Source organism: Ambystoma mexicanum, chromosome 1p (assembly GCF_040938575.1).
Source record: "Ambystoma mexicanum isolate Mex_15411 chromosome 1p, UKY_AmexF1_1, whole genome shotgun sequence".
In the NCBI taxonomy this organism is placed as follows: Eukaryota; Metazoa; Chordata; class Amphibia; order Caudata; family Ambystomatidae; genus Ambystoma; species Ambystoma mexicanum.
In genome coordinates this window covers 1,493,361,521-1,493,388,867 of record NC_090921.1, presented here as the reverse complement: position 1 = coordinate 1,493,388,867, position 27,347 = coordinate 1,493,361,521, and the positions used below count along the sequence as shown (strand labels likewise).

The window sequence follows — 27,347 nt, the reverse complement described above, 5'->3', positions numbered from 1 at the left end:
ATGAGGAACGGACGATTATGTGCAACGGACGATACTTAACATGCCTTGGAATGAAGGAAACTCTTGAAAACATACATCACGCCACACCCCACGCTTACTCTCTCCCTTACACCACCACTCATCTAGAACACAGAGATACTATGACACCATTCGGTATAACTGTTATCATATCTACATCTCGCGCTTACTCCACATCACTCTAAGTAAACATTGCTGGTTTCTCACCACCCAGCCAGGCGTTCTTCTCAGGCCTAACGCAGCCACACTCGTTCCGGATAAAGCCGACCAGAGCGAACACATACTCCTGATCTCTCAACCACCACACCTACAGCTAAGAAGCAGCTACCACTTGTTTTCGCACCAGCTGCACACATACATGGTGCGCACACGCACTTTTTGACCCCCCCCTACTCTCTCTACTGACCTGAACTTCGGTTCCCAAGGTTGTTCAACCTACCAGCGCCTTCAGACCATACCAATGGTATATAAGGCGCTATATAAATGCAAAATAACATAACATAACAATCTTATACACGGGAGGGTCCACAATCCCCTGGTTCTAATGATTCAAGTAGCTTTTTTGGTTATCTCTCAAGGCGTTTCTCAACAAGGCCCAGGATACCTGACGGTCAACCTGCTCCCTTCCACTCACTTTCTTTGGTCTTAAAGGATGTTCAGCTACACTACTATTTTGCCCATTCTGTCTATCCATATACGCAGGTTCGTCATCTGCGAAGCTAATCGTTGTGGGTTATTGAGTTTCCGGATTGCTTTACGGGCATATTACCTGCAGTTTTTGGGAGCTGAAGTGAATTTAAGATTGTCAGATTTAAGCCCCTTTTGTCTAGCGCAGCTCTTTCACTCCATATGCATTCCCTGACAATTTGTGAAGGCACTCTAATGTTCACAGTGTCCAATTTTCCTGATTTTAGAAACTAGACAGCTGTCATGTCACTGTATTTCACCCTTTTCAGTGTGTTTGTCTCCCTGAATATCGTCATTATTGTTGTTCTGTTCGGGTATGGATCTCTCCTCTTTCTGTCTCATCTGAAGTGTGATGAATTCTTGGTCTTCGATGGTATACCTTTTATCAGAAAGGGGGGTCACAGGACAAGTATCTGTTTTCAATTTTAACTTAGGAGCCTCAGTTGCAGATGTCATGCTAGGCGCCGAAGTTGGATAATCTGGGTGAGGGCTTATTCTAAGACGTAATGATACAGCTTTATCTAGCTCTTTTGCTAGGTCCTGCTTGACTGCAATTGAAAACAAGGGGCCCTACTTTCCACTATTCAAGACGGCATAACTCTTTTTTGTTCCATGGTCAGGAAGCTGTCGTGAACCATACAATGTCCCGCTGTTTGCTCGCTATCACCGGATACAAGACCGAGTGTGGCAGGATCTGTCTCGCACTCCATATCGGGGAGAGTTGATCTGGAGTACGTTTAACAGTTCATACAGTCGATCAGAGGGGAGCGATTTGCTGGTTTGTCAGTGGTAATAGTTTGTGGTAAATCCTTAGTCATTTCACAATTTTCTTTACTGACTGCTAAGCTAGGTTTGTACGTCAGGGCCTGTTCCTTAGTGGGAGTAGATAGCACATTAACAAAAAAAAATTTGTGTGGCTTTTAGGTATTTTACCAGGCAGATTTTGATTCTTTGATTTTTTTATTTGGGTTCTCCTTTTTTTTTTTTAGATGGTTTCGGTGCAGAGATTAATAGGGCTTTACTTTTCTTTCTGGAAGTTTCAACAACTTCAAAGAGATTGTCAATAGAGGCAGCCTCTTGCTCTAGCCCTAGGTCAGTAGGACCATTTTCATTTGGAAGGTTTTCGGGGAGACCTAGTGAATGACTGTGTCAAGTGTGGGATGTTTCAACCCACTAATCCAGGCCCTGCAACATTACTGTGCGCTGCTTGCATCACGAACATCAAAACAGCCGCTGGAAAGCATTATGCACGCTAAATCACCCAGAAGTGCGCAGTAAAAATCTGAAAAATAGGCCACCATCCACTTTTGCCTATGTCAGTGGTAACACAGGAGACCACTGCAAAAACCCACCATTGGCTGCCCACAGAGCAAAATAACTGCAAAAGAAACACAGAGCTGTGTGGAAATCCGTTTTTCTTGGTTGTGAAATTTGCAAAAATCATGGCTCACAAACCATTCAAAAGATCCAACCTTCTTGTTGGGTGCTGAACATCATTCTACTCTAACAATCCACATAAATATAATGTCAGCAGAAGTATATTTTATCAGAACAAAATCCACTTTAAAGATGCTTGCGGGAAAGAAATATGTCACAAATGGGTGCAATACCGTTACTCGCCTCTGTCAGACGCTGGCGATCTCTAAATCTGTCAGGTGAAACTTGTGTCTCAAAAGCTAAATATGCCAAAGAAGGGACTTCCATCAAATGCAATACAGGGTGCTACACATGGATTTCCATGTTGAAAAAGACTGTAATTGAAGATATGTTTGCTTATTTTAAATTTGTAACTGTAATTTTTCACAAGGAACAATGTCATAATTGACTATAAGATAACATTCAGTTAAAACTTCAAAGAGGTTTCCCACCACTGAGAACACACCACCCTGTTCATTCCCACCAAAAGGCGAGAATATCTCATGGGGTTGCTAATGAGAAGGGGAGGAGACTTCCTCTGCTGCTCTGGGAAAAAGACAATGGGTTCCTTGAACTGAAAGAAAATGCTAATTTGGGTGTGACTGACACCAACTGCCCAGAAAGACAAGACCATGTGACTCTCTAGCCCAGCCAAGATCTTGGAGGCGGAGACAAACCATTGTGTGTATTCAGAGAGCACAGGAATTATTGTTTTAGGAAAAGACTTATAAAATATTGTACCGAACTGACAAAAATATGGAATTTAGAGATTATTAAAATGAAAATATTGCTCACAAGTAGAAACAACTCTGGAAATTCTGCGACATTCAGAGACTGAACCACAAAAAAGTTCATGTTCTAGCAATTGTGATTATGTTAGGAACATGAAAATTCCCAGGAATATGTCCAGATGGTATGTGCATGTATGTGTAAAAATTGGTACAGAACTGGCACTGAGTAACCACCCAAAAGCGCGAAAAATTGTCATTTGTGAACCAAAACTCGTAGGAAGATAAGATTTTGACAGAAACCTACCTTAGTCAATCTGTCATTTAAATATGGATTATTAACAGGTTGTGCATATTGGAAGTATGTTTTTTGGGGAAAATAGAGTTACTGGGTAAAAACAAAGGGGAGGGATTTTTTCTGGACCCTAAACACTGTGTCACTCTGACACATGATGACACACTGTTCCCTTCTCAAATCAGGAGAGGGGGAATTCTCTGACCTATCAGATCCTTAGAGAGTTGGACATAGTATAATCAGTCTCCCCACCCCTTTGGAAGATGGATAAATAGGGACTGTTGAGGACCCAGACACACATTCACTCATCACTGATCTACCGGCGAAGCGCTCTGCAGGAAGAATCCAGACTCTAGAACCCTGAAACAGAGGCCTAACCCAAAAAGCTGAACCCTTTTCAGCAGGCCTTTAAAATCTTGCAACCTGATTTTAACCCCTAAACGTCCACGGGGCCTAACCAATTCAACAGCCGGGCTGTGCTGTGTTGGCTACCTCTGGCCAAGAACCCTTGCTAGAACCTAAGATCCAGACCAGTCCAGCAAAGCTGTAACCCAGAACCCATCAGATCCAGTCCAAGAGGCCGTGCAGACCAGAGTGCCTTGCTGAGAGCAGAGTCCAGGTGCCCTGAATTCTGTCCGGTGGCGAGCGAATTCCAGCCAAACCTTTGACCAGATACTTGACAGGCCCATTCCATTCCAAAGCCATAGTAGTGAGTATTTAGCATAGAACTGTCCAAAGTCACCTCTTAGCTTAAGTAATCCCATCCAAACCATTCCAACACATCCATAACTGCATTATTGAATCCCGTTTGTCTATCGTAAATTCTTCTCTCATCCACATAATCCTGTGATAATTGTAGTGATAATCATCTTGGCGCTAATATATATTTTCTGGAGAAAGGCAAACGTCTCAAGCAGATAGAAATCATCCGGAGGCGCCTCTGGATAGGTGGCTGTGCTGTCCGTGTAGTTTGCGGCTCCATAGACTCTCTAGTGTTAAGAAATCTTTGTTCCTAATCTTCCAAAGCGCATATTTCCTTTTGAAATCTTGACTCTCTTGAGAAAAATCTACCTTCGCTAAAACCTCTGTACCTTCTGAACCGTACGTGCTAGGAACGAAATTTAAGTGTCAGGGTTACAACGTCCGGCAAGAATTCCACAACAAAATTGAAACACTGTAATGCAGCTAACCATCTAGCAATTCTGGGGGTAGCTAAACCCGAACCCCTGCTGGTAAATAAGTGGGTCAAGGGTTTGTTATCACTTCTAATAATGATTATTGCACATCGTGGGAGCGCATCAGGAGTGCTGTTCGGCTCTAGGGATTCTGCTTCATTGCCTTGTGATCCAGTCCTCAGTGGCCCGATTTGCCTTTTCTACATGCTCAGTTTGTTTCAGAGGATCCGCGTTCATGTAGAAAAGGCAAATCAGGCTACTGAGGACTGGGTCACAAGGCAATGAAGCAGAATCCCTACAGGCGAACAGCACTCCTGAAGCACTCCCACGATGTGCAATAATCATTATTAGAAGTGATAACAAACCCTTGACCCACTTATTTACCAGCAGGGGTTCGGGCTTAGCTACTCCCAGAATTGCTAGATGGTTAGCTGCGTTACAGAATTTCAATTTTGTTGTGGAATTCTTGCCGGACGTTGTAACCCCGTGGCTGACTGCTTATCCAGATCCCCCAGGAAAGACGTAGTTGAGGGAGGAAGGCTTATGTGATGGGTGGATTGCGCAAATTGGAAAGACTATAAATGCTGCATCCTCCAAAGATGCGTGGTTGGCAAGTATTGAGGAGGATATGAACTTAAAGGAAGCTATCACCAGGACTCAAAAGGGATGGTGGTCAGGAGAAGACACGAGCTTGCCATTTTATAGAGTTAAAGATGAGTTATGTAGTTCCAAATGGGGATTGACTATAGGCGAAAGGTTAGTTCCTCCCATGTCCCTTCGCAGAGAACTCATTAAGTGTGCACATGAGGGCCACTTGGGGAAAAGTCAAAGAAATAGAGATTAAGGGCAACGTTCTGGTGGCCTGTCATGGATAGTATGGTTGACGATGAGGTGGGATTTTATGCACCATGCAGTCAATGACAAGAATTTGAAAACCCAGAAGTGTGAGATTGGCAGTGTTGAAATTCCCTGAGAAGCCATGGGATAAGGTAGAAATTGACTTTATTGCCATAGTACTGGTAGATTATGCTTCAAGATGGTTTGAGGTGGAGTTTGTAGCATCCATATCTACTAAGTCAGCTGTAGACTTTATGGAAATACTGTTTTCTAGTTAGGGTTATCCGAAGGTGAATATCTCCGACAATGGTGTGCAGCTAGTGTCAGTGGAAGTGTGCGAGTATATGCAAGCACATTTTATTGAAAGTCATAGAACAGCACTTTACAACCCCAAGGCTAATGGATTGGTTGAATGCATAAATGGAATGATTAAGGAGACATTACAGTTGGAGTTTCCTAAGGGCCTGGATTGGAGGTATGCAATCCAAGAAATGGTAAAAGCATACAGAAACACACCTCATGTAATCACGGGCATGTCACCATTTGAGAAAATGAGGGGTAGGAAAAGGTTTTCACAACCGTTTCCTCAATAGTTAGATGTAGACAAGAGCCATGATTGCGAGGTGTTGCCTTCAAGTGGGAATTCGTTGAATGTTGGGGATTGTTATATATAGTCTTATACTTTGTCACTGGCCTGGAGTGATTGCCAATAGAATATAATGTATGATGCAGCGCAGGAGAATGTTGAGTGCATCAGTGTATGAATGTTCCGAGTGAGTCATTTGGGGGCCTGAGCTGGAGTGAGTGGATGGCCGGTGGGTCTTCTCCCTCATGTGTACTGTACTACCCATCCCTGTCCATGTCCTATCACCCATACTACTGTATATACCTAAGAGAAACTGGAACTGTATATACTGTATCAATAAAGCATACCTGGATCAACACCAGTCTCCACAGCTGGTCTGTGTGTCCCGTGTGACTAATAAGAGACTTTATTACAGGGATTTGTCAGAATAAAAAAAAAAAAAAAAACCATGTTTTGTTCCTAAAGGATGTTCACGTTATTTCAATCCCGTCAAAGTGGGAGAGAAACATGCTGTAACCAGTGATGGAAGACGCTGGAATATGGAACGCGTTGCCATAGTACAGCACCCTGTTGCAGCAAATGATGAGACTGCAGGGTGTGATCATGTTGGGGAAAGAGGTGGGAACGAAATGGTACAGTAGTCACAACATGGGTGGGGAGGAAAGTAGAAACACATATCCTGTGGGTACAGAGTGTGCCAGTACGCAAGAGGAATGTCTGGAGGGAAATGTGGGTGGACATGATTTCATTGAAGAGAATGTTGACAGTGAAGTGGATAGATATTGTTCATTTGGAAGAACAAGAAAACCTCCTGTGAAGTTCAGTGATTATGAAATGTCATAATGTTATGTCATCAGTATTTTCAGTGGCTGTTGTTATGTTTTAAGTATACCACCTGCCAAAGTGTAAGAGGAAGCATATGCATATCTATGCAATCTTTACGGTGCGCAACATTTTATCTTGCACGGTGCGCGTGATTGCATCCTAATGTTCTATTTTGGAATGCCATCGCACACAGTGCTTTATGTGATATGTGTGGTCTCCATTCATCCATTTATGACACAAAGGTTAAGAGAAAAAGTTATATCAGATTCAGAGAGTATTTGAAAAGAGTAAGCACGGTGGCGGAGACAGGGAGGTGTGGTAAAGACGTGGATAGAGAGGACAAAGAAATGGAAGACCGAAAAAGAGAGAACTTAGAGGAAAAGTAGTTTGTGAAATTGAGAGCAGAAGGGAGGAAGAGGCAGGGTGGGGAGGGCGAGAGAACACGCTTTAGATTGAATACAAGGCTGCCCACATCTGGCATCAGATTATGGCCGAAACTACGAGGGGGGGCGGGGTGGACAAAATATCACACAAACGAGGTTGCATTGTCCCTTGGCCTCCTGTTCTCGAATTCTCAAAAGAAACAAGACCCAGAAAACAAAGAATTAAACCAGATCTGGATGACGTACTGGACCAACTGGAGAACTTTAATCAAAGCATTCACACGCGCCTGTTATAGGGGCTGGTGCAATGCACAAAAGGTGTATTACTGACCCTTCTGGTCGTGTTTTGTTGCTGTTTTTTTATTTTTATTAACAGAGGACAAAAACGATATAAAGAAGATCAATCCAATGTTAAACAACACGCAGGAGCTAGTCCCTTTTCACGCTGGTGCTGTATAAATCCCCAATAAAATAGAAACCAATAAAACAAAAAGTCTATTTGACAGGGTTCGATTTTTTTTTCAATGTAAATAATTATCGGGTCACACAGTGGGGATATTAGCGATCACCTGCCAGTAGTAGTTTTCTTGCATAAGAATAAGTTATAAGTGCTACCAAATTCCAATGGGCTTTTGTCCCTGAAAGTATAGCAAATAAATAAATCCATATAATGTTTTAGATTTTTAAAAGCTACAAGGATGACATGTAAACAAAAACACTGCTTAAAATATATTTAGACACATCTATTCCCTTTCTTTCACACGACTACACCAACATATAACCTAGTACAATCTTCTTGTTAGTGAATCGCCTTCCGTCACAGCTATAAGTGCACTTTTAAGTAGAGGGCCATACCACAAGACTCATTCATAGAGTGGCTCACAGATCACCTCGACCCTCTTCCGCGTGGAAAAAGACCGAGATAGACTCGTTGTCTTGTCCTATGAATTTTGTATTAGCGATACACTATGTAGAATCACAGATCGGGAGGTGCTAAAAAGAGCTATCAAACTCCCGATATGTAAAGTCACGGATGGTATGGTCTTCCTGTCACTGCTCGTGAAAGGACAAGGGAGGAAATACCACGCTTGATGAGGTGGGTGTGTTCTGCTTGTCTGACTCTCTCACCTGCCGGCGTACTTGAACAGCAGTATATGGCGAAGGATGACGTAATCTGCATAGGACACGCTCAGGTACACAATTAATAGACAAACGAACCCGCACGCGTCGATAACACAAACCACCATCCTGGGGGTCGTTCTTCTGGGGGAGATCCGGAGTAGTTAAATAGTTGGTATCCCATGTAATGTGAGTATCGCCACTTGACTCTGTTCCGGGACACGCCCCCTCTTTATCACGATTGGCTGTGAGCGCCTCAGCACTGCCTCTTTGTGTTGGGAAGGGCTGTTACCGTATGAACAGACCAATGCAAAGGCACGCCGAACCGATGAACAGACCGAAGCAACAGCACAGCGAACAGTGAAACAGAGGCGATCGTTCTGACAACCGTACACCGTGTTGAAGAAAAGCTGTGGGCGGTGAGAGCTTTCTTTCCCACCAGCTAGTTCTTTAAAGCGATGCATGTTTATTGAAAATGTATACTTTATTCACTTTTCTTTAGTGCTGGGCGTTCAAGGAACACACTAAAAAATGAACACGCCCTATAGTGGCCAAAGCAGATCCAAACAAGCATTGACAATGCCAATAATTTTGGTCGTTTACTGAGGTTATTTGCATTTATAGGCGCCAGGGTGCATGGAGGGGAATGTAACGTTTCAAAGGAGGTTGTGATAAGGCATAGGTCTCAACCTCTGGAGTTGGAAAGGCTGGTGAAAACACACAATTCCGTTTTAGGCGGGTGTGAGTCAATTGAAGAGAATGCACAGATAATAGTTTGGCAGGCATGTGAACACTTTCTCTGGCAGGTGACACCTGCCAAAAGCGGGTGCAGGTGTGAAATAGAATGAGAAGGGGAATAGAGCAAGAGAGGGAAGCCATTGCAATAACATACACACAGAAGCATGTACACACACAACGCAAAGACACACATGGGCATAGGTGATGTGTGTGAGCAGAAATAGACAGGTCTCTCTAGAAACACAAGAACTAGAGTATTTGCACCATAACTCCCCAGCATAGCAAATGATAGCATGTAGTGCATGGTGCCAGAATTAAGGAGCGCCCTGTCCCTTTTTGCGCAAAAAAACACATCATACACTGTGACACATATATATAGAAGTACAGTGCAGGCTGGTGAATTTTTGAAGTTGAGGGGTGTTAGGAAATATTTCTTAATTGTAGGTAATTTTCCTTCCATGTGGCAACCCCTAAACTTTTTGCTGTTGTTTTCATCCTGATCTAGACTTTGCCAGAGAAGCGCAGCCTTCCGCCGCACTCCTCTGGGCTTTCGCTCCATTCTTACGGGGAAACTGACATGTCCTTAAGACAGTCAGTACTGGGAAACGTTGTTTTCCATAGTTCTTTTCTCATGTTGCAGCTTTCGCGCAACACAACACAAGAGGGCACTGTAAGCTAAGTTACTGCTCTCTTGGGTGTATAGTCACTCTACAGGCCCTAGATACTCTCTTTGGATTGTTAACGAACGGTGCAAGTGAATCACGGACGGGACTGGTGGCAGCGATCGTTTCTTTGTGTTTTGAGCTCCTTTTGGCTGTTTGAGCGCGTTTCTCGCGTTTAGCCCAAAATGGTGGCCTGGCTTCCACAATGGCCAGTCCACGAGGCTCTTTGTCCTGCCCGCTGACTGTCTTGCCCCCTTTACCTTCCGCAGGTCGAGCCGAACCGGGGCCTTCCTTATTTGTCTATATTTTTAATATAAAACCTGCTTGGAGTGATTTGTAAGTGTCCTTGCTTTGTGTGCTCATTGCGGGCTTTCAGTCACCCTCACCCCTCTTGAGACCTAGTCTTGACTGCCGCCATCGCTACCCTGATTGGTCTGGCTTGTCCAGAGGTTACCCTATGCCAAGAAACTAGGCTGGCCTTCTGAACTTCTGCCCCTACAGGACAGAGTTCAGAAATCCATCTTAACGAATTGGTGTACAGCAGTGGGATACGACTGAAGGTATCCAGTGTTGCGCACGAGCGAAGGCATTTCAAGTTATTCCTACCAGGACACGTAGTGAATTGTCGTAGTATAACTTTTAAAAGTCCATAGTCCTATCTAACAGTATGGAAACAAATACCTTGTTAACTTTAAATGCTTCTGAATCCGAAACATTGAAAAAGATGTGTGCGGAGAGAGGTGTCTCCTCTCAAGGCACCAAATTGGATATGATCCAAAGAATCGTGGCGTGGCAAGAAGCTCAGCTTGACGCTATAACTTCCGAGGACAGTGCAGAAGGAGGTGGGGCTGCTCCCACTGGTAGAACTGACAGTTCCGCCGCTGCACTGGTCCACCGCGACCATGAGGACAGGGAGGATGAAATGTCCAATGTTTCCTCTGCCAGTGTTGATGGGGAGGCCATGCTTGAATTCAAGAAGCAAGAACTGCTGTTTAGGCAGAAGGAGCTTGATTTCAATATGGCCAAACTAAAAATCGAACAGGCAGAAAAACAGAAAGACAGGGATCACCAGTTGGAACTGGCCAAGCTTCAGGTTGCAAATGGATCCAAGGGTCCTGTACATGGGTCTGGGGCCTCCTCTCATCCAAGGTTTCCAAAAGATCTGCTCAGTGTGTATGAGGAAAAAAATGACATTATGGACTGACTGAATACGTTTGAGTATGCATGTGAAGTTCAACAAGTCGACAATGCTGATAAAATTGCCTGGCTACTCAGCAGACTGCCCCATTCTGGCTGCAGTGCCATTATGGAAATGTCAAAGGCTGAGCGAGCAGATTTTGCAATGTTGAAGCAAACTCTCATTTTAAAGTTTGGAAAGACTCCTGCCCAATATTTAAAACAATTCCGAGAGTATAAGAAAAAAAGAAGGTGGTACTTGGGTATTTTATGTTACCGAATCCTTAAAAAAAATTGACTGGCTGGGTCGAAGGTTATAAGGTTTCTACATTTGAAGGTATGATAAGTCTTGTCATGCTGGAACATATTTTTGCATCTTCTTCCCCTGAGCTTAAGCAGCATTTGGCAGATTCAAAGGAGATAGATCCTAAGAAGCTTGCCATTGCAACAGATTTATGGGTGTCACATCGAGTGTCCCATAAGGACAAAACTCATCCTGGTAAGCAGGAGGAAGGGAAAAAGTCCAAAGATAAGGAGGGTGGTGAATCTGATACATCTTCTTCTCAAAAGGGCCACAAAAAGAAAAATAAGGGTAAGGCACAAGAGAACTCACAGGATAGTGGAGGTCAGCCTCCGAAACAGAACTCTGGTTTTAGTAAGCCTCCCTGTGTAAACAGACCCAATGGATCTTGTTTTGCTTGTGGGGCAACTGACCACGTAAAGGGGGATCCCCGATGTAAGGTTAAACCTTTGGGGGTCCACTCCGCTAATCTGGCCTTCTCCTCCTATGAGGAAGAAGAGATTACAGGAGCATCCTTCTCCTCTGACTCCTTCCTCAGTGGGATAGAAGCTGAGGTAGTTTTAGTTTCCCTGGGTTCCTGGGAGCCTAAAGTCGCAGAGGCTTATGCTAGGATTCCAGATAACACCAAGCACTACTTTAAAGACAGTGTGCTGATCAATGGAGTCAATACTCCAGCTCTTAGGGATAGTGGGTGCAGTCGAACTGTAGTGGATTCTACCTTGGTAGACTCGGTGGAAGTTGCCAGAGCTACTCTGATGCCCACTAAGTTGGCTAACGGCCCACCTCGCATGTTTCCAGTAATACCTGTAAATCTTACTCTAAATGGTACAGCAATCAGGATTCCAGTGAGCATTCAGAGGAAAGTCCCAGGAAAGGTCTTGTTGGGCAACGATCTCAGAGCTTTAGGGCTCGTAGGAGACACTGCTAACAGACCCTGCACACGGTCTCAAACATGGGCAGCATTGGCCAAGGCCAGGGGAAACCCAAGGCTAAAGTAAGAAAATCAAAACGAGGGAAAGAAAATATTCCTCCGAACTCACCCACCACTGCAGTGGAGGAAGTTGGTCAATCGGCCGAACCTGACGAGGAGGCGGCGATACCTGAAGTATTTGACCCCAATGACCATCCTGAACTAAAAGACTTGTTAGTAGAAGGTGGTCCTGACAGGGAAGAATTCAGTAGAGGCCAACGTGAGTGCCCATGTCATGATGCCATAGTCAAGGAGGGATGGGAGATGCCCACTCCCCCTATTACTACCAACGTAGTCGACTATGTGTTAGGGCTCAGAAAACGGATGGTACTTCTGATGGGTCTGGCTAGTGACAAGTTGAAGGCAGGACAAGCGCTGGTGAAACATTGGTATGACCAGAAAGCTTCCCTCATCAACTTTACACCTGGTCAGCAAGTCCTGATCATGAATCCCATAAGGCCTAGAGCTTTACAGGACAAATGGTTAGGCCCTTACACAGTGGTGGAGCCCCTTGGTGAGGTCAACTATTTAGTGGACCTTGGAAGGCCGGGACAGGCTCCAAAAGTGTTCCACATAAATAGGCTGAACGCTTTCGTCCCAAGAGTCGAAATCGCAGCACTGCTAATGGCTTCATATGTTGAGGAAGAGGAGTCTGAACCTCTCCCTGACCTGTTCCAAAGCGGTCCTTCAAATAGCTCCTTTGAGGGTGTCCGAGTGGCCCCTCACCTGACTTCTGATCAGCAGGCTGAGGTGAAAAGTTTGCTTAGGCAATTTTCCCCCCTGTTTGCACAGTCCTCTGGTTTGACACCTTGGTGCAAACATAACATAGACACAGGAGACAGCGTTCCTACCAAAAGTAGAGGATACAGGATGTCAGACAAAGTACGGTCTTATATTAAGACAGAGGTCAACAAAATGTTAGACCTTGGGGTGATTGAACCCTCTAGTAGTCCTTGGTCCAGCCCTGTGGTTTTGGTTCCAAAAGAAGGCACTTCTGAATTGAGGTTCTGCGTGGATTACAGGGCTCTGAATGCTGTCACCAAGACAGATGCACACCCCTTGCCTCGAACAGATGAGCTGGTGGATACCTTGGGTGCCTCCAAGTACCTCAGCACGTTTGACCTCTCTGTGGGCTATTGCCAAATAGCCTTAGCAGAACATGCCAAGGAGAAGACAGCGTTTTCCACTCTAGACGACCTTTACCAATTCAGGGTAATGCCGTTCGGGTTGAAGAATGCACCTGCCACTTTCCAGAGGCTTGTGAATCATGTGTTGAATGGGTTGGATGAATTCTGTCTTGCCTATCTGGATGATATAGCAGTTTTCAGCGCCACCTGGGAAGACCATGTGAAACACCTCAGGATTGTGCTCCAGGCTCTTCAGAAAGCACACTTGACCATAAAGGCTAGTAAATGCCAGATTGGACAAGGCTCAGTGGTTTACCTTGGACATGAAGTAGGTGGAGGGAGGATACAGCCTCTACCAAGTAAAGTACAATCAGTACAAGACTGGCCTACCCCCCCACTACACAGACCCAAGTGAGAGCCTTCTTAGGACTCACGGGGTATTACTGCAACTTCATGGCAGACTATGGCACCATAGCTGCCCCTCTGACTGCCCTCACCACTCCGAAGAAACCCAAGAAGGTAACTTGGACCGACGAGTGTGAGAAGGCCTTCAGCGGCTTAAAAGACTCCTTGTGCCAGGCCCCTGTCCTCAGGGCCCCTGATTATCAAAGACCTTTTATTGTGCAGACAGACGCCGCTGACACTGGGATAGGAGCTGTACTATCGCAAGTAGATGAGAAGGGTAAGGAACACCCTATTGGTTTCCTTAGTCGCCAGTTTAAGGACAGAGAGCTCAGATGGTCCACAGTGGAGAAAGAATGTTTCTCTGTTGTGTTGGCCCTAGGGAAGCTGAGGCCCTACCTCTATGGGACCCACTTCAGTGTGCAAATTGACCATAAGCCCTTAAAGTGGCTGATGAACATGAAGGGAGACAATCCAAAGTAGCTTAGGTGGTCCATAAGTCTACAAGGCTTTGGCTTCACTATTGAGCATAGGCCAGTTGTCCAACATAGCAATGCTGATGGGTTGTCCAGAATGTTTAACCAACCTGAACAAGAGACTCATCCAGGGGTGGATTAGTTCCCCCTGTCCATAGTCTGGGAGGGGCGAGTGTTAGGAAAGATTTCTTAATTGTAGGTAATTTTCCTTCCATGTGGCAACCCCTAAACTTTTTGCTGTTGTTTTCACCCTGATCTAGACTTTGCCAGAGAAGCGCAGCCTTCTGCCGCACTCCTCTGGGCTTTCACTCCATTCTTACGGGTAAACTGACATGCCCTTAAGACAGTCAGTACCGGGAAACGTTGTTTTCCGTAGTTCTTTTCTCATGTTGCAGCTTTCGCGCAACACAACACAAGAGGGCACTGTAAGCTAAGTTACTGCTCTCTTGGGTGTATAGTCACTCTACAGGCCCTAGACACTCTCTTTGGATTGTTAACGAACGGTGCAAGTGAATCACGGACGGGACTGGTGGCAGCGATCGTTTCTTTGTGTTTTGAGCTCCTTTTGGGTGTTTAAGCGCGTTTCTTGCGCTTAGCCCAAAATGGTGGCCTTACTTCCCAAATGGCCAGAACACGAGGCTCTTTGTCCTGCCAGCTGACCGTCTTGCCCCCTTCACCTTCCCCAGGTCGAGCCGACCCGGGGCCTTCCTTATTTGAGCATGTACTTTCCCGCGAAACACAGATGCTTTCGCGGGCTTCTACAGGCCTTGTGTGTGCCTCCAGGATGTGGGCTGGGATGTCTGGTCCCAATACACATCCTGGGTGCCAGAGAGTCTAGTGTGTCTTGAATGCCTGGGACCACCGTGGTCCGTGATAGGTCCACGTATGGTGTGAGTGTTTTGTGAGCAGATCTCCCATTGGGTCCTCTCCGTTTTGGCGCGAAGGGAACTCTGGATAAGAGGAGGCTGGAAACGCCACTACCATGTCGATCTCCTGAGTTCTCACGAACAAAGGATAAAGGAGCCAAGTATCCTGCAACTAAGAGGCTGAACCGAGGAATCACTGGTGACCCGCTGAAGGACTGCTCCTCTGCACTGCTGTCGCCCTGTGAGACCATTCTGCCTCTGATCGAACGAGAAGGCCTGTACTGGTACTTTGACCCTTTGGAATAGTGGGAACAACTATTCTCAGTGTCTTCATTATCTCCTGCACGTAAGCCTTCGGAAGCGTCCCTGGGCCATCCAGTGGACTGACCAGCCTACCCAGGAGCCCTGCTCTGTCACCGCCGTCAGGTTGCTGCTGTATTCCGAGTCCTTAGCACTCTCACACGATTCGTACACTTGGCATTCCCAGGTCTGAAGTGAGAAGTGTGCATTGGGCTGAAATACACACGGCCGCTGCGTTGCCCTGCTGTGGTAACAATCTGTGCGGGTTCACTGCGTTTGGGACATCCTCAACTCTAACTTCTGCTGCTGCGGAATCTACACGACGCCGAGAAGTCCCCTGCTCGTATCTGAACCTGCCAGCACTGAAACTGACGCGGAGAAGCCTGGGTCTGCCTGCATCGGGGACCGGTGAGTAGCCACGCAAGGAACCGGTCGCCCTCCTGCAGTAGCCTGTAGCTTTTCCTCGCTGTGTTAAACAGCACGCCTTTTTCGCACTCGCGCTCTGCTTCTGCCCACAAGTGGAGGGCGCGCTTGAGTAGCGGAGATCTGTTTGTCCTCATTTGTTCACCGCTCTGAACGGCTGATTTCCTTGAAGAGACTCCCCTTGGCCCGTTGGCACCAGCGTGTGCAGGTACTTTTGAGCACAAGGCTCCACTCTTCATAGGGCTGGGACTTCCTTCTAGTTAGGTGGCCTCTGAAGGCAAACTGGGTCTAACGATTACTTGCACTGCCTGTTTTCCTCCCCATCTAGGTGGTCTGCATATTTTGTGCTTCTAACTCTTTAGACCCTTCGGTAATTGTATATATATTGTATTTGATTGTGATGTGTTGGTTTACTTGAGTTTTACCGTGATTCTTTACTATGGTCAATGTTACAGAGGCCTTGTAATAAATGTGTCTATATTTTTAATATAACACCTGCTTGGAGTGATTTATAAGTGTCCTTGCTTTGTGTGCTCATTGCGGGCTTTCAGTCACCCTCGCTCCTCTTGAGACCAAGTCTTGACCGCCGCCATCGCTACCCTGATTGGTCTGGCTTGTCCAGAGGTTACCCTGTTCCAAGAAACTAGGCTGGCCTTCTGAACCTCTGCCCCTCCAGGACAGAGTTCAGAAATCCATCTTAACAAGGGGCTTAAATGTTTACGCCAATTATGCGAGATTGACAGAGAACAGTGAGGGAGCCCAAACTAAATAAGCGGTGCTTGAGAGAGGTCCTCACTCCGAATAACATTTTAGAAACATTCGGTTAAAATGGTGCATTTTACGGCACTGTCTTACAAAAATTGGGTAGGAAGCCATAGAGTTTACATTTTGTTTTGTATGGTGGCACATGGGAAAACCCAATAGTTTCAAGTCACCAACAATGCACAAAAACATTTTTCAATGCATGTCATGCTGCCTTTGTCCACAACATATGGCAGTATTCAGATATATTCATGCTGGCTGTTCCCGTGTATGTCCATGCAGGCTGAACCAATGTATGCCAGTAATGGGGCAAACACAAGTGTGAAATGAAGATAGCCCTTTTCTCTGTCAAGTCACAGCTCAATGGGACAGAGACATTATTATTCCAAAGCCCCTCATTCTGTGTATATTACACAGTATACACCTGCACCACATAAACCTGTCTTAACTTTGCAATGCTAACCAGTCTGTGATGTGTCTAATTTGTTGATATGAAAAAAGTTTGGTAATGCTGCATGCATAATTGAACATTATATTCACAAGATGGTCGTGTAAGCCAATGACTTCTGTGGTGTAGAGATGTATGCCAGTATACAGGGATGTCTGGCTGTGTCCTGCAAGGCGAGAAAGTATCAGCCAGTTCTGTCATTCAGGATCACTCATGTTGCTTTAGGGAATTTGGCTTCCTGCACTTATGTAAATTTAAAATTGAGAATGTAAGGATACATAAGGAACTCTGTATGCCTGATCCTAAGATCACTTCTACCACTTGTAACCAATGGTATAATTACCGGGCCCTATACTCGCTCGCTAACTCCACCCAAGCAGGCCCCCTGCTTAAAGCGCCTTCCCCCACGAAACAATTGCAATATGTATGGAGTATTGGCATTGGGGTGTTAACATTCAGGCGAAGGAGGCTCAAACCGACAGCGACCTTATGATAAATCATAGCAGTCCAGCACAAGACTAGGAGCTGGCTTCTCTGATCCTGGCGGCACCACGGCCATCGTTTTTACATTAAATTGACCTCCAACAACCGCAATCCAGCGTGGTGCGATGCAAGGGAATTTCGAAGGAATTTAGGATTTATACTTTGGAATACTGTACATTACATTTTTTACGGTTGGTAAACTGAGCAGCACACGGTGTCTATTAGCAATCACTATACTGTTCAAGAGCATTACTTTAGCAATTGACAAACTGTTCACGTTGGTATTTTAACAGCATGTGTTCAGCCAAAAGCTAGGTATATTAGCCGTGTTTCTGTTGGTAAGGACATGGATCTTGGGAGTCTGTGGGCTGTTACGGTTGGCATAGCACTAGCAGGGTTGTCATGTTAAATGGATAGTAGTTTGTTCATGGCTTTATTTCGGCAGCGGAAATACGGAGAGAGAACGGTGTGTGCACCATTCTAAGCAGAAATGCGCATTCTCTGTGAACAGCGCTGACAATCCTTGCGTGTGCATGGGCCTTTTCCAGTTATATGGAGCCTGGTATTGTCTTGCTATTCCCAGTGTAATACTCATGCGTCCAGCGTCCCTGGAACGGGCCAAGGCCCCTCTGTTCCATGGGTGCAGACAGACACACACGTACAATGGGCCTGTGCAACCCACCTGTGCTCCATTGTCCCGTCTGTGGTGCAGGCACGGCGCATTCCTCTGCCCAGTTTTGTCCCGGTAAGGGTGCCTGCAGCCCTCACAGCCCTGCAGAAAAAGGGGCGCTCTGATGGGCCAACCTTCTGAAACCTGACCACCCCCATCCACACCAGAGTGTTAACTGCTTTTAACATTTTAGTTTACCAGAAATTCTGGTAAAGTAGTGTACAATGTTAAAACGCAGTTACCCAGGCTCACCCTGCACCCAAGTGATGTTTGGGACTGATGGAAGCACTCGCGTCTAAATGTTTTAGCCATGGTTGTCTCCATGTTTTAAAAACTCCCACTTTCCTGGTTTTCAACATTCATTTGAAACACCCCTTATTCAAAAAATGAAGGAGTCAGTAAAAAAAGTACACCCCACTTATGCTTAATAACGTCTTACCTTCCAAGAAACGAGCATACACCTCATTTGTCAGGGTCTGCTATTAGAGGCCCTGGCAGGGCCGGTGCTATCACTAGGCAAGGTTGGGCGCTTGCCTTTATGTTGGAAATGTTAGAGCTGCAAAATAACACCCCCCACACTACTGCCTTGCCTGGTGATAGCACCGGTCCTGTTTTTAGTTACTGTCTGCAGTAAAGCTGGCTGCAGCAGCAGACCAGGTGGCGCAGTGAAGGTTGGGACTTGGGGCCGGGTCAGGGTCACGATGGGTGAATGGGCGTGGTGGCAGCGCTGGCACCTGTGCAATGTGCATTAGCACGCCACCAAGCACCACAAGTGCCCCCTTGACCGATCCGATCGTCAACTCAATGGTATGAATGCTGCAGTGCAATGCGTCGACCACGACGCAGGAGTCAGGACAGGTGAGGAGGACCCCTGGACCGAGGTGCCGTGCCGACTACACTGCAAACCAAGTAAGTAGATGTACCAGTGCGCAAACCCACGTTAAACGTGCTTACTTACCTGCAGAACACACATGCTGAAAAACTGCATTGAAGGGATATGTGGCGGCTCAAGAATGGGTTCCACATCAAGCCCCAAGCAGACTATTCAAATCAACAAAGCCAGAGCCAGTGCCTGCGAGATATCTCTTTTGTCTTCATAAATAGGCTGTTAATGGAGCCTGAGGCCTCACAAAGGCCCGGCCCCTGGCGCACTAAGCATGTGTTGCAGGGGCCGTGGATCGGGCTGCTGCTTGTTGATGAAGCAACAGCCCGATCCTTTGGTAATTTATCCTCTCTTTTTTTTCTTTTCTTTTCAAACTGGATGCGTGCCCCTCTGGGCATGAGGCTGTGGCCCACCAGAGGGAAATGCCCCACAGTTTGAATACCGCTGCCCTAAGCCCTCCCCTCCAAGACCATACACCAATATGAGTCCTAGAGGAGAGGGCTTAATCGGACATGTTTGCACTTTTACCCGGCCGGAGAGAAGTGATGCAGTATCGATGGAAAGGGCCGTCGATGCTGCATCACTTCTCTCCGGCTGGGGGGGGGCTCAGCCCCGACTTGATTTTACCGGGGGGGCTCGGGCCCCAGAGCCCCCCCATACTCGGCGCCCCGGAGCACAGCCCAACAGTAGGGATCTATGCCTGACGCACACAGCGCTCCAGGCACACCAGGGCCTGCTGACCCGTGTGGCGCCCATCCCCCACAGTGCCTGGGCGGCGGCAATGCATGGGCCGACTCTGGAATGCAGCAGCCAGCAAGGCGAGCCGCCTCACTTTGCCTCTGCACCACAGGCCCCCCCAGGGCCACAGAATATTATCGTGCCCTCTGAGGCACGTGCCTGGGTGCCGGGGGAGGACTGGGAAAATAAATGACACAAGAATTAAGTGCGCCACCTGGAAAAATAAATAGATAAATAAACAATACAGCTCCACACACCTGACAGCCCACAGGCCCAGCGCATAGGCCCAACCCACATGTGGGGGCCCGGCCACATGACTGCGCGAACTCCACAGGCAGCAGCACCCGTGACAGAAACCCTGAAAGACTCCCACACCCTTGGGCAAATACCAGAGACACTCCTCATGACGCCTACAGCCACCAGAGGGCACTGAGGAGCTGCCAAAGCCAGGACAACACAGTGGGTGCACCCATAGCAGGCTGCCTACTCACAACACGAAGCACAAACCCCAGCCTACGCCCGCACCAGCAAGGATTTTCTTTTCTCGCTTAGCCACCTGGGACAGCGCCACACACACCCAATGTCACGCTAGTGAGCCCCAACCCAATAGAACTAATAGGCTAGCAAAGATATCACTGGTGCACAGCAAGGACGCACAGCAAACACACACCATGCACCACACGACATGGCGGACGACCCCACAGGGATGCCACAGAGGCAACAAGGCCAAAATCCCGACACCAGAACATGGCTAGACACCACGCAGGGGACCTTCATGCAACCTTTCAGCCCTTCAGCCCCCGCACAGGGCTCCGCTGGGAGCTCTGGATCCAACAGCTTGAGTTCAGCATCAAGGCACGTGACATCACCAGCGAGGAGAAGAGAAGAGAACCTTCCTCATGCTCAATTTGGGCACCATGGCCCTTCGACTATTTAACAAACTCCCGAACCGAGGCACAGAAGATGACTACCAGACGGCAAAAGACATCCTCACCAGGAAATTCAAACCTAAAGTCAGCCCTGACTTTGAAAGGTTCAAAATGAGCCAGGCCAGACAGTGGACGCAAGAGAACATTGACTTTCACAGCCGACTGTGGGAGATGGCCCTCAGATGTGACTTTCCAGACGAAGAGTTTGCGGTTAGGCAGCAGGTAATAAATACATGGACTGTCCTCAGAAAAGCTCAGGCGGTCCATCCTATCGGAGACAAACCTGCCACTGGACACGATCCTGTCCATGGGGCGACTGCGGGCAAGGACCGATGAGCACGTGTCGGAGATGGAGCAGATAATCAGCCATCTGCCGCTGGACACCGAAACGCCACACAACAGTATGACCACAGTCAACAACCTGCGGCAGCACAGACCCCAACAAGGGCAGCCAACCACCCGACCAAAAGACTGCCTGTGGTGTGGCAGACAGCAACATAGAGGTGAACCCTGCCCTGAAAATGGCACAACTTGCTACAAATGCGGGATGGTAAACCATTACGCATCAGTGTGTCGGAGTTCTCAGAGAGCTATAGATCACTCGCCCCGAAGGAACACTCCGGACTGGAAGAACAACACAAGACAACCAGGCTAAGGACGAGAAACCAGGAAAGGATGGGCCCGAGCAATAGACTGGGAAGACACAGACAGCAGCGACGACGGACAGTCGAGCAGAGAACAGTCCTCAAGCCACGCAAACAGGCACCGCAACCCCCGCCGAGAAAAGGTCCACATGATGTCAGCGGTGAAACCCAGACACGGCAAGTAAACCAGTGCTAACAAATTACGCTGCTGCACTGTGGCAGTATGAGACATCCCCATGATGATGATCGACACAGGAGCCAATGTAAATGTCATGCCGACCCTCAGGTTTGAGATGCTCGATCCCAGACCCCTCTTTCGGCGAAGGACTGTGTTGCTATAAGCATACGGCTGCAAAAAGCCACTCCCCATTGGACTTCAAGACGGTCCTCTCACATCATGGAAAGAGCTACAAGACGCGCATTTACGTCATGGATGCAGGAATACAGACCCTGCTCAGCTGCCCAACAGCAGAATGACTAGACCATATACAGTTTAATTTTGAAATTCAATCCAAGGATATCGATCACCTGCTAGCAAAGCACAAAAAACAGTTTGAAGGCATTGGATGCCTTTTAAAAAGGAAGATCAGTCAAGCTCCACATTGACCCCACGATAGAGCCACGAGCAGTGTGACATCGGAGAGTCCCCTTCCACATGCGAGCAGCAGTAGAAGCGGAACTAAACAAACTGGAAGACCTCCGAATCATTGAAAAGACCACAGACCCCACCCGCTTGGTATCGCCCATGGTAGTGACAGCAAAGCCCAAACAGCCCCAGGCGGTGCACATATGTATCGACATGCGCCTGCCGACTGTGCCGATAGGGAGAGAGAGAGAGACACATAACTCCCACGATAGACGAGCTGATTGTGGACCTGACCAGCGCCACAATTTTTAGCAAGCTGGACCTACAATCAGGCTACCATCAGATTCACCTAGCGAAAAAATCAAGCTACATCACAACATTTTAATCGCACCTGGGGCTACGAAGGTACTGCCATCTCCACTTTGGCAAATCATCAGCCACCAAAGTTTTCCAGCACAAGATACGCAAGGTACTCCAAGACCTTCCGGGAGTCACAAATGTCAGTGATGACATCTTGGTCTATGGCAAAACCGATAAAGAACACAACAACCAGCTAGCAGCCACCTTACAACGACTAGAAGACTCGGGACTAACGCTACACGAAGAAAAGTGTGAGTTTGGGAAGTCCTCAGTGAGCTTCTTTGGCTACGTCTTCAACAAAAAGTGCATATCACCTGACCCAGTAAAAGTAGAAGACATCAAGAATGCGCAAGCCCCAACCACACCAACCGAAGTGCAGAGCTTTTCAGGCATGGCGACATACTGCGGGATTCCCGACCTGGCCACCATCGCCACCCCCCTGCAGGAACTCCATGAAAACGAACCCTGGGCGTCGGGAGAACCCAAGACAACGCATTTTGGAAAATCAAAGACTCGCTCTCCAGTGACGCCATCATGGCTTTCTTCAATACAACGCGCACAACAGAGCTACTAGTGGATGCCAGCCTGGTAGGGCTCGGAGCCGTACTCCCCCAAATAAACAAGGATGGGACCATCGTCCCCATCACATTCGCAAGCTGAGCACTCACCCCGACCAAACGGAATTACGCACACATTGAAAAAGAGGTATTCGCCATCATACGGGGATGCAAGCATTTCCATGTGTGTATCCTGGGATATCCAGTAAAGATACTGACAGAGACCATAAGCCGTTGGTCCCCATATTCAAAAGGGTCTGCACCACATCCCCCAGCCAGGATTTAGCGCTGGATGCTCCAGCTGCAACAATTCAATCTTGAGGTACAATACTGGGTCGGAGCCGACAACCTGGCAGACTTCCTGTCACGGCAACCTCGACCCGCCACAGAACGAGAAGCAGCCAAGGAGACAGAGGAGCACGTGTGCCAGGGCATTGCCTGTGGCAAGCCCAAAACCATGAAAATCGATGAAATTACTGAGGAAACAGACAAAGACCCCTGCCTCTAGCTGACCAAGAAGGCGATCTTGACCAGAGAGTGGAAAACATTCCTCACAGCAGTTACCCAGAAGAAGCCTCAAGCGCAGGAAATTATACAGGCACTAATTGGAATACGCCATGAACTATCAGTATTGCTCGACGGCCTCATCCTCAAAGGCCATCGCATAGTGTTGCCCAGCAGTCTCCACAAGAGAGCTCTCAAACTGTCACACGAAGGCCACTTAGGGATAGTCAAGACACAGGCCTTCCTCAAATCCCACGTGTAGATGCCACAAATGCAACAAAAGGTTATGGCACTCGTCAAAACCTGCACTGCATGCCTAGCCACATGCCAGCCAGGAACCCTTGAACCTATGGCATGTCCCCCATGATGCGAATGCCGCGGTGACGCCATAAGTATCAACCTTTGCACCATCGCCAACGAAGCATACCTTCTCGTGGCCCCCGATGAGTTCACCCGATATACTGTGTTTGAGCCGGTCAACTCGACCGATGCTGCATCAGTTACTACGGCGCTGAAGAAGATGTTCGCAATCCACGGCATACCTTCCTCCATAAAAAGCGGCAACGGTCCACCCTTCACAAGCAAAGACTTCAGACGATTCGTCGACAGCCTAGGTATCCGGCACCACCACATCACCCAGTACTGGTCTCAAGCCAATGGGAATGCCAAAGGGATTATGGCATCCATAAACAAATCAGTAAGGATTTGCAAAAGGCAAAAGGCAAAGGGCGCCCATGGCTACCCGAACTTTACAGGTTCCTCTGGTCATACCGGCAGGCACCCCCCCCACTCAGCAACTCAAGTCAGCCCTGCAGCCCTGATGTTTGGGGTACCCTTTCAAGCAGCTCTGTCACTACACCACTCGTGGAAGCCCCCACCAGTAGACCTGCAACAGGTGGAACGCCGACGAGAACAACGCAAAACCAAAGAGGACAGAGCCACGCCAAGTGACATCCAAGTCGAGGACACAGCACTCGTGAGGAACGGAGCTCAAAAGGGGAAGATGACCCTCCCCTACGAATCGCTCCCCTGGACCATCACTCACAGGGAACATGGCCTTCCCATTACCACACAAGGGCTTGAGGACGTGACCCGAACCTTGTCTCACCTCCAAAGAACCCCTGCAGCTCTATGGGAAGAATCCCGAGAGAACCAAGGCCCCGCGGAAACCCACTCTGCGGGGGAGGTGAAAATATCACTGGAAAAGGAACAGGAAGACAATCTAAAGCATGAACATCTGCCATCAGGGGAGAGGGACAAGAGTACACTCAGACCGTACACCCCACACCGAGAGCGAGGAGAACGATCTTCACTCCGTAGGCGGCTAGTACCATCCACTCGACTTCAAGGGTACATCTTGAACGGTATCTACACCCGTGTGGGAGACTGAGTGCCCAAGACTGTTGGCTGAGAGGCAGCCGGAGAAGAGCACCAAGAGAGAAGCAAAAGCAACTGTTTTTTACTTTGTCTGTTTGTTCTGTTTATCCAAAGTTGGAAAGTGATGGGATGTCCACATGATATGCATCACATGGACAAAGAAATAAAGGTGGGGGGAAAAACCTGCGAAGGGCAGTTCCCGCTCTGACACCATAGCTTGTGTGTCCGTCTGTTCCGCACCTGCCTGCGCAGTGCACACCCCGCCCGGCACGCCCAGCTTTCACGGCGTGCTCCTCATCGCAACCACCCTTTCAGCTGGCCTGCCGACTCGAAATAGAACTACTCCTTTCTAATGCAAGCCACAGAACAGATGAAGATTCACAAAGCGGGAGGTTGGTTACGGTGACGGGCAGCCTCAACGTACCTACCAGTTAAAATGCTAATGTAAACCCAAGACAATACTGCACACGGTGGACAGTCATGTCGACAGTAAAAATGTCGACAGTCAAAATGTCGAAAAAAATAATGTCGACAAACAATAATGTCGACATTTGTTCGATATTTTTTCGAAATTTTGACTGTTTATTGTATGAATAAATAAATATATATAACTTAGATGTGTTGATTATGAGGGGTGGTGGGGGGTGTGGGGTGGTGGCAGGGAGTGTTGGGTGAGAGGGGTTGGTGGAGACACCCCCATAGTAAATGATACTCTTTTTATTTATTTAATTATTGAATAAATACATAAATATATAATTAGTATGTGTTGAGTATGAGGGGTGAGAGGGTGGTTGGGGGGGTGTGGGGGGGTGGCAGAGGGGTGTTGGGTGAGGGGGGGTTGGGGGGGACCCCCCCATAGTAAATGATACTCTTATTATTTATTTAATTATTGAATAAATACATTTTATAATTAGTATGTGTTGAGTATGAGGGGTGAGAGGGTGGTTGGGAGGGGTGTGGGGGGGTGGCAGGGGGGTGTTGGGTGAGGGGGGGTTGGGGGGGGACCCCCCCATAGTAAATGATACTCTTTTTATTTATTTAATTATTGAATAAATAAATAAATATATATATAATTAGTATGTGTTGAGTATGAGGGGTGGGAGGGTGGTGGTGGGGGAGTGGGGGGGGTTGCAGGGGGGTGTTGGGTGAGGTGTTGATAGTTCTAAGTGACATTTTTTTTGTCGAATTTTTTTTCTCTAAAAAATGACTTTTTACATTATAAGTATAGGATGTCGACATTATTGTTTTCGACATTTTTTTTCGACATTTTTGTTTGTCGACATTTTTGTTTCGAAATTATGACTATAAACCACTGCACACCTATCCTACGAATGCTGCTGCCATTACTGTGGTGCTGGGAGGGGGAGGGGACTGGTGAGAAAGCGGTAAAACAAAGGGGTGGCCGCTGCCCGCTTATATTGTTTAATTGTATGAACCTTTTGACTTATTTTAATTCACTGTGCGAACCTGCGTGTGCCTTTGTACCCAGATTGCACCGTCCTAATTTACGTTGGTTTCGCCTTTCTGAGACTGGGCAGGGGAGAGGCACCTCATCACCCCTATAACTCGTACCTGCCACATGCCCTTTACAGAGCTGTCAGAGTTGCACAGACCCCCGGCAGGCGAGGGCTCTGCGCCCCAATCACCACTCCTTTCAGCTGCCAGAATACCTTACCTTGTTATCACATCTCCGTCTCTGGTAACTCCCGTCAGCCTGTTCCTCCACCCTGTGGCCAAAAGCTTGATCTAGGCAAAGCAGACCAAACTGAGTCACTCTGCGTGGACTTTATACATGGTCCCAGGAGTTAATCTGACAAAAAGAGGGTGGAGGCCAGGCTGGGGCTTCAGCCATTTCATAGACAAGCATGGGCAGGTTGGCATGCCAACACCATACAGTTATGTTTCTGAGGTGAAATATTGTTTGTAAATATTCTCCATGCTTTCATGTTACCATGCCCTACATGTTCCTGTATCGAGGTACAATCGTTGGTATATCATATTGTGACTCTGCTTCAAAGCACTGTAAAAATAGCTGTTATTACTATGAAATGTAGTAACACTTTATTGATCTCAGAAGAACGTATAAAGTGCAGGCTGTAACATGTCAAAGATGAGCTTTTAAGTCACTGAACTACCCGTTTGCAACACAGTATGCTGTTTAATCAATTGTGCAGTTAAAAAGAAACATTTATTAGGATATCTACTGTGACGAACCAGAAGAAGGAGACAGACTCAGGAATGACATGTTAAATGTGTCTGATTATAACTAAAAGGAAACATGCCTCTCTCACTATTGCTATGAGGGGGTTCCTACCTACAAACTAAACTAAGAGTGCTCGTCAGTTATCAACAAAAAGGCAGTCCTAAATCCACTAGCTCTCTGCTAGCTATCCCTGCCACTATATTCAAATAACGTAACATGACCCCAGGTAATGACTTCTCACTCAGGCTTTCTTGTGTCGATGTTCAGAGGATCTCACTCTGAAGATATTTTTCACAAACTGTTCAGCATACAAAGGGTTTCAGCTCTCCTTCTAAACTCGTCAGGAAAAGTTGCAACTCTCTTTTAAATTAATTGTCTCTAGTCCTTTTATATTTTCGAATGGTTTCCTTATCCTTTTCCCATCACCTTAGCCATTTTCTCTTCTTTGGCTTTATGCTTTGAACCCTCCAGGTTCCCTTGGATTTCCTAAATGTCTCTTGGGTTATATCATGAGTCCCTTGGTTGAATACGCCAGATTCTCTTCTCTTTGGGGTTTCCCAAATGTCTCTTATCTCCGTTGTGCCTTCCAGACCCCTTTGGCTTTGTGTGTTTCGCAAGCGTTTTGTATCACATATTCATCTCTCGGGTTTCTCAGGCTACCGGAACTCTTTCTGTTTGTGGGGCTACACTCGC

General features: G+C 47.1%; 2 protein-coding genes across 3 annotated transcripts in view; one reads left to right on the top strand and one right to left on the bottom strand.

Moving 5' to 3' along the window:
- The window catches only part of LOC138456456 (palmitoyltransferase ZDHHC21-like), a 468,858-nt gene extending 460,606 nt beyond the window's left edge, over positions 1–8,252 (bottom strand). Inside the window, exon 1 of the mRNA XM_069607178.1 lies at positions 8,079–8,252. Coding sequence (XP_069463279.1) covers positions 8,079–8,197 — 119 coding nt within the window. The 5' untranslated portion in view covers positions 8,198–8,252. The remainder of the gene's footprint in view (positions 1–8,078) is intronic.
- Positions 8,027–27,347, top strand: part of PPOX (protoporphyrinogen oxidase) — an 867,939-nt gene continuing 848,618 nt past the window's right edge. Inside the window, exon 1 of one of the 2 annotated variants that reach the window (XM_069607175.1) lies at positions 8,027–8,143. The gene's annotated coding sequence lies outside the window, so the exon portion shown is untranslated. Of the gene's footprint in view, positions 8,144–8,388; positions 8,489–27,347 lie in introns of those variants that run through there. The other variant, XM_069607174.1, reaches the window with a different exon arrangement.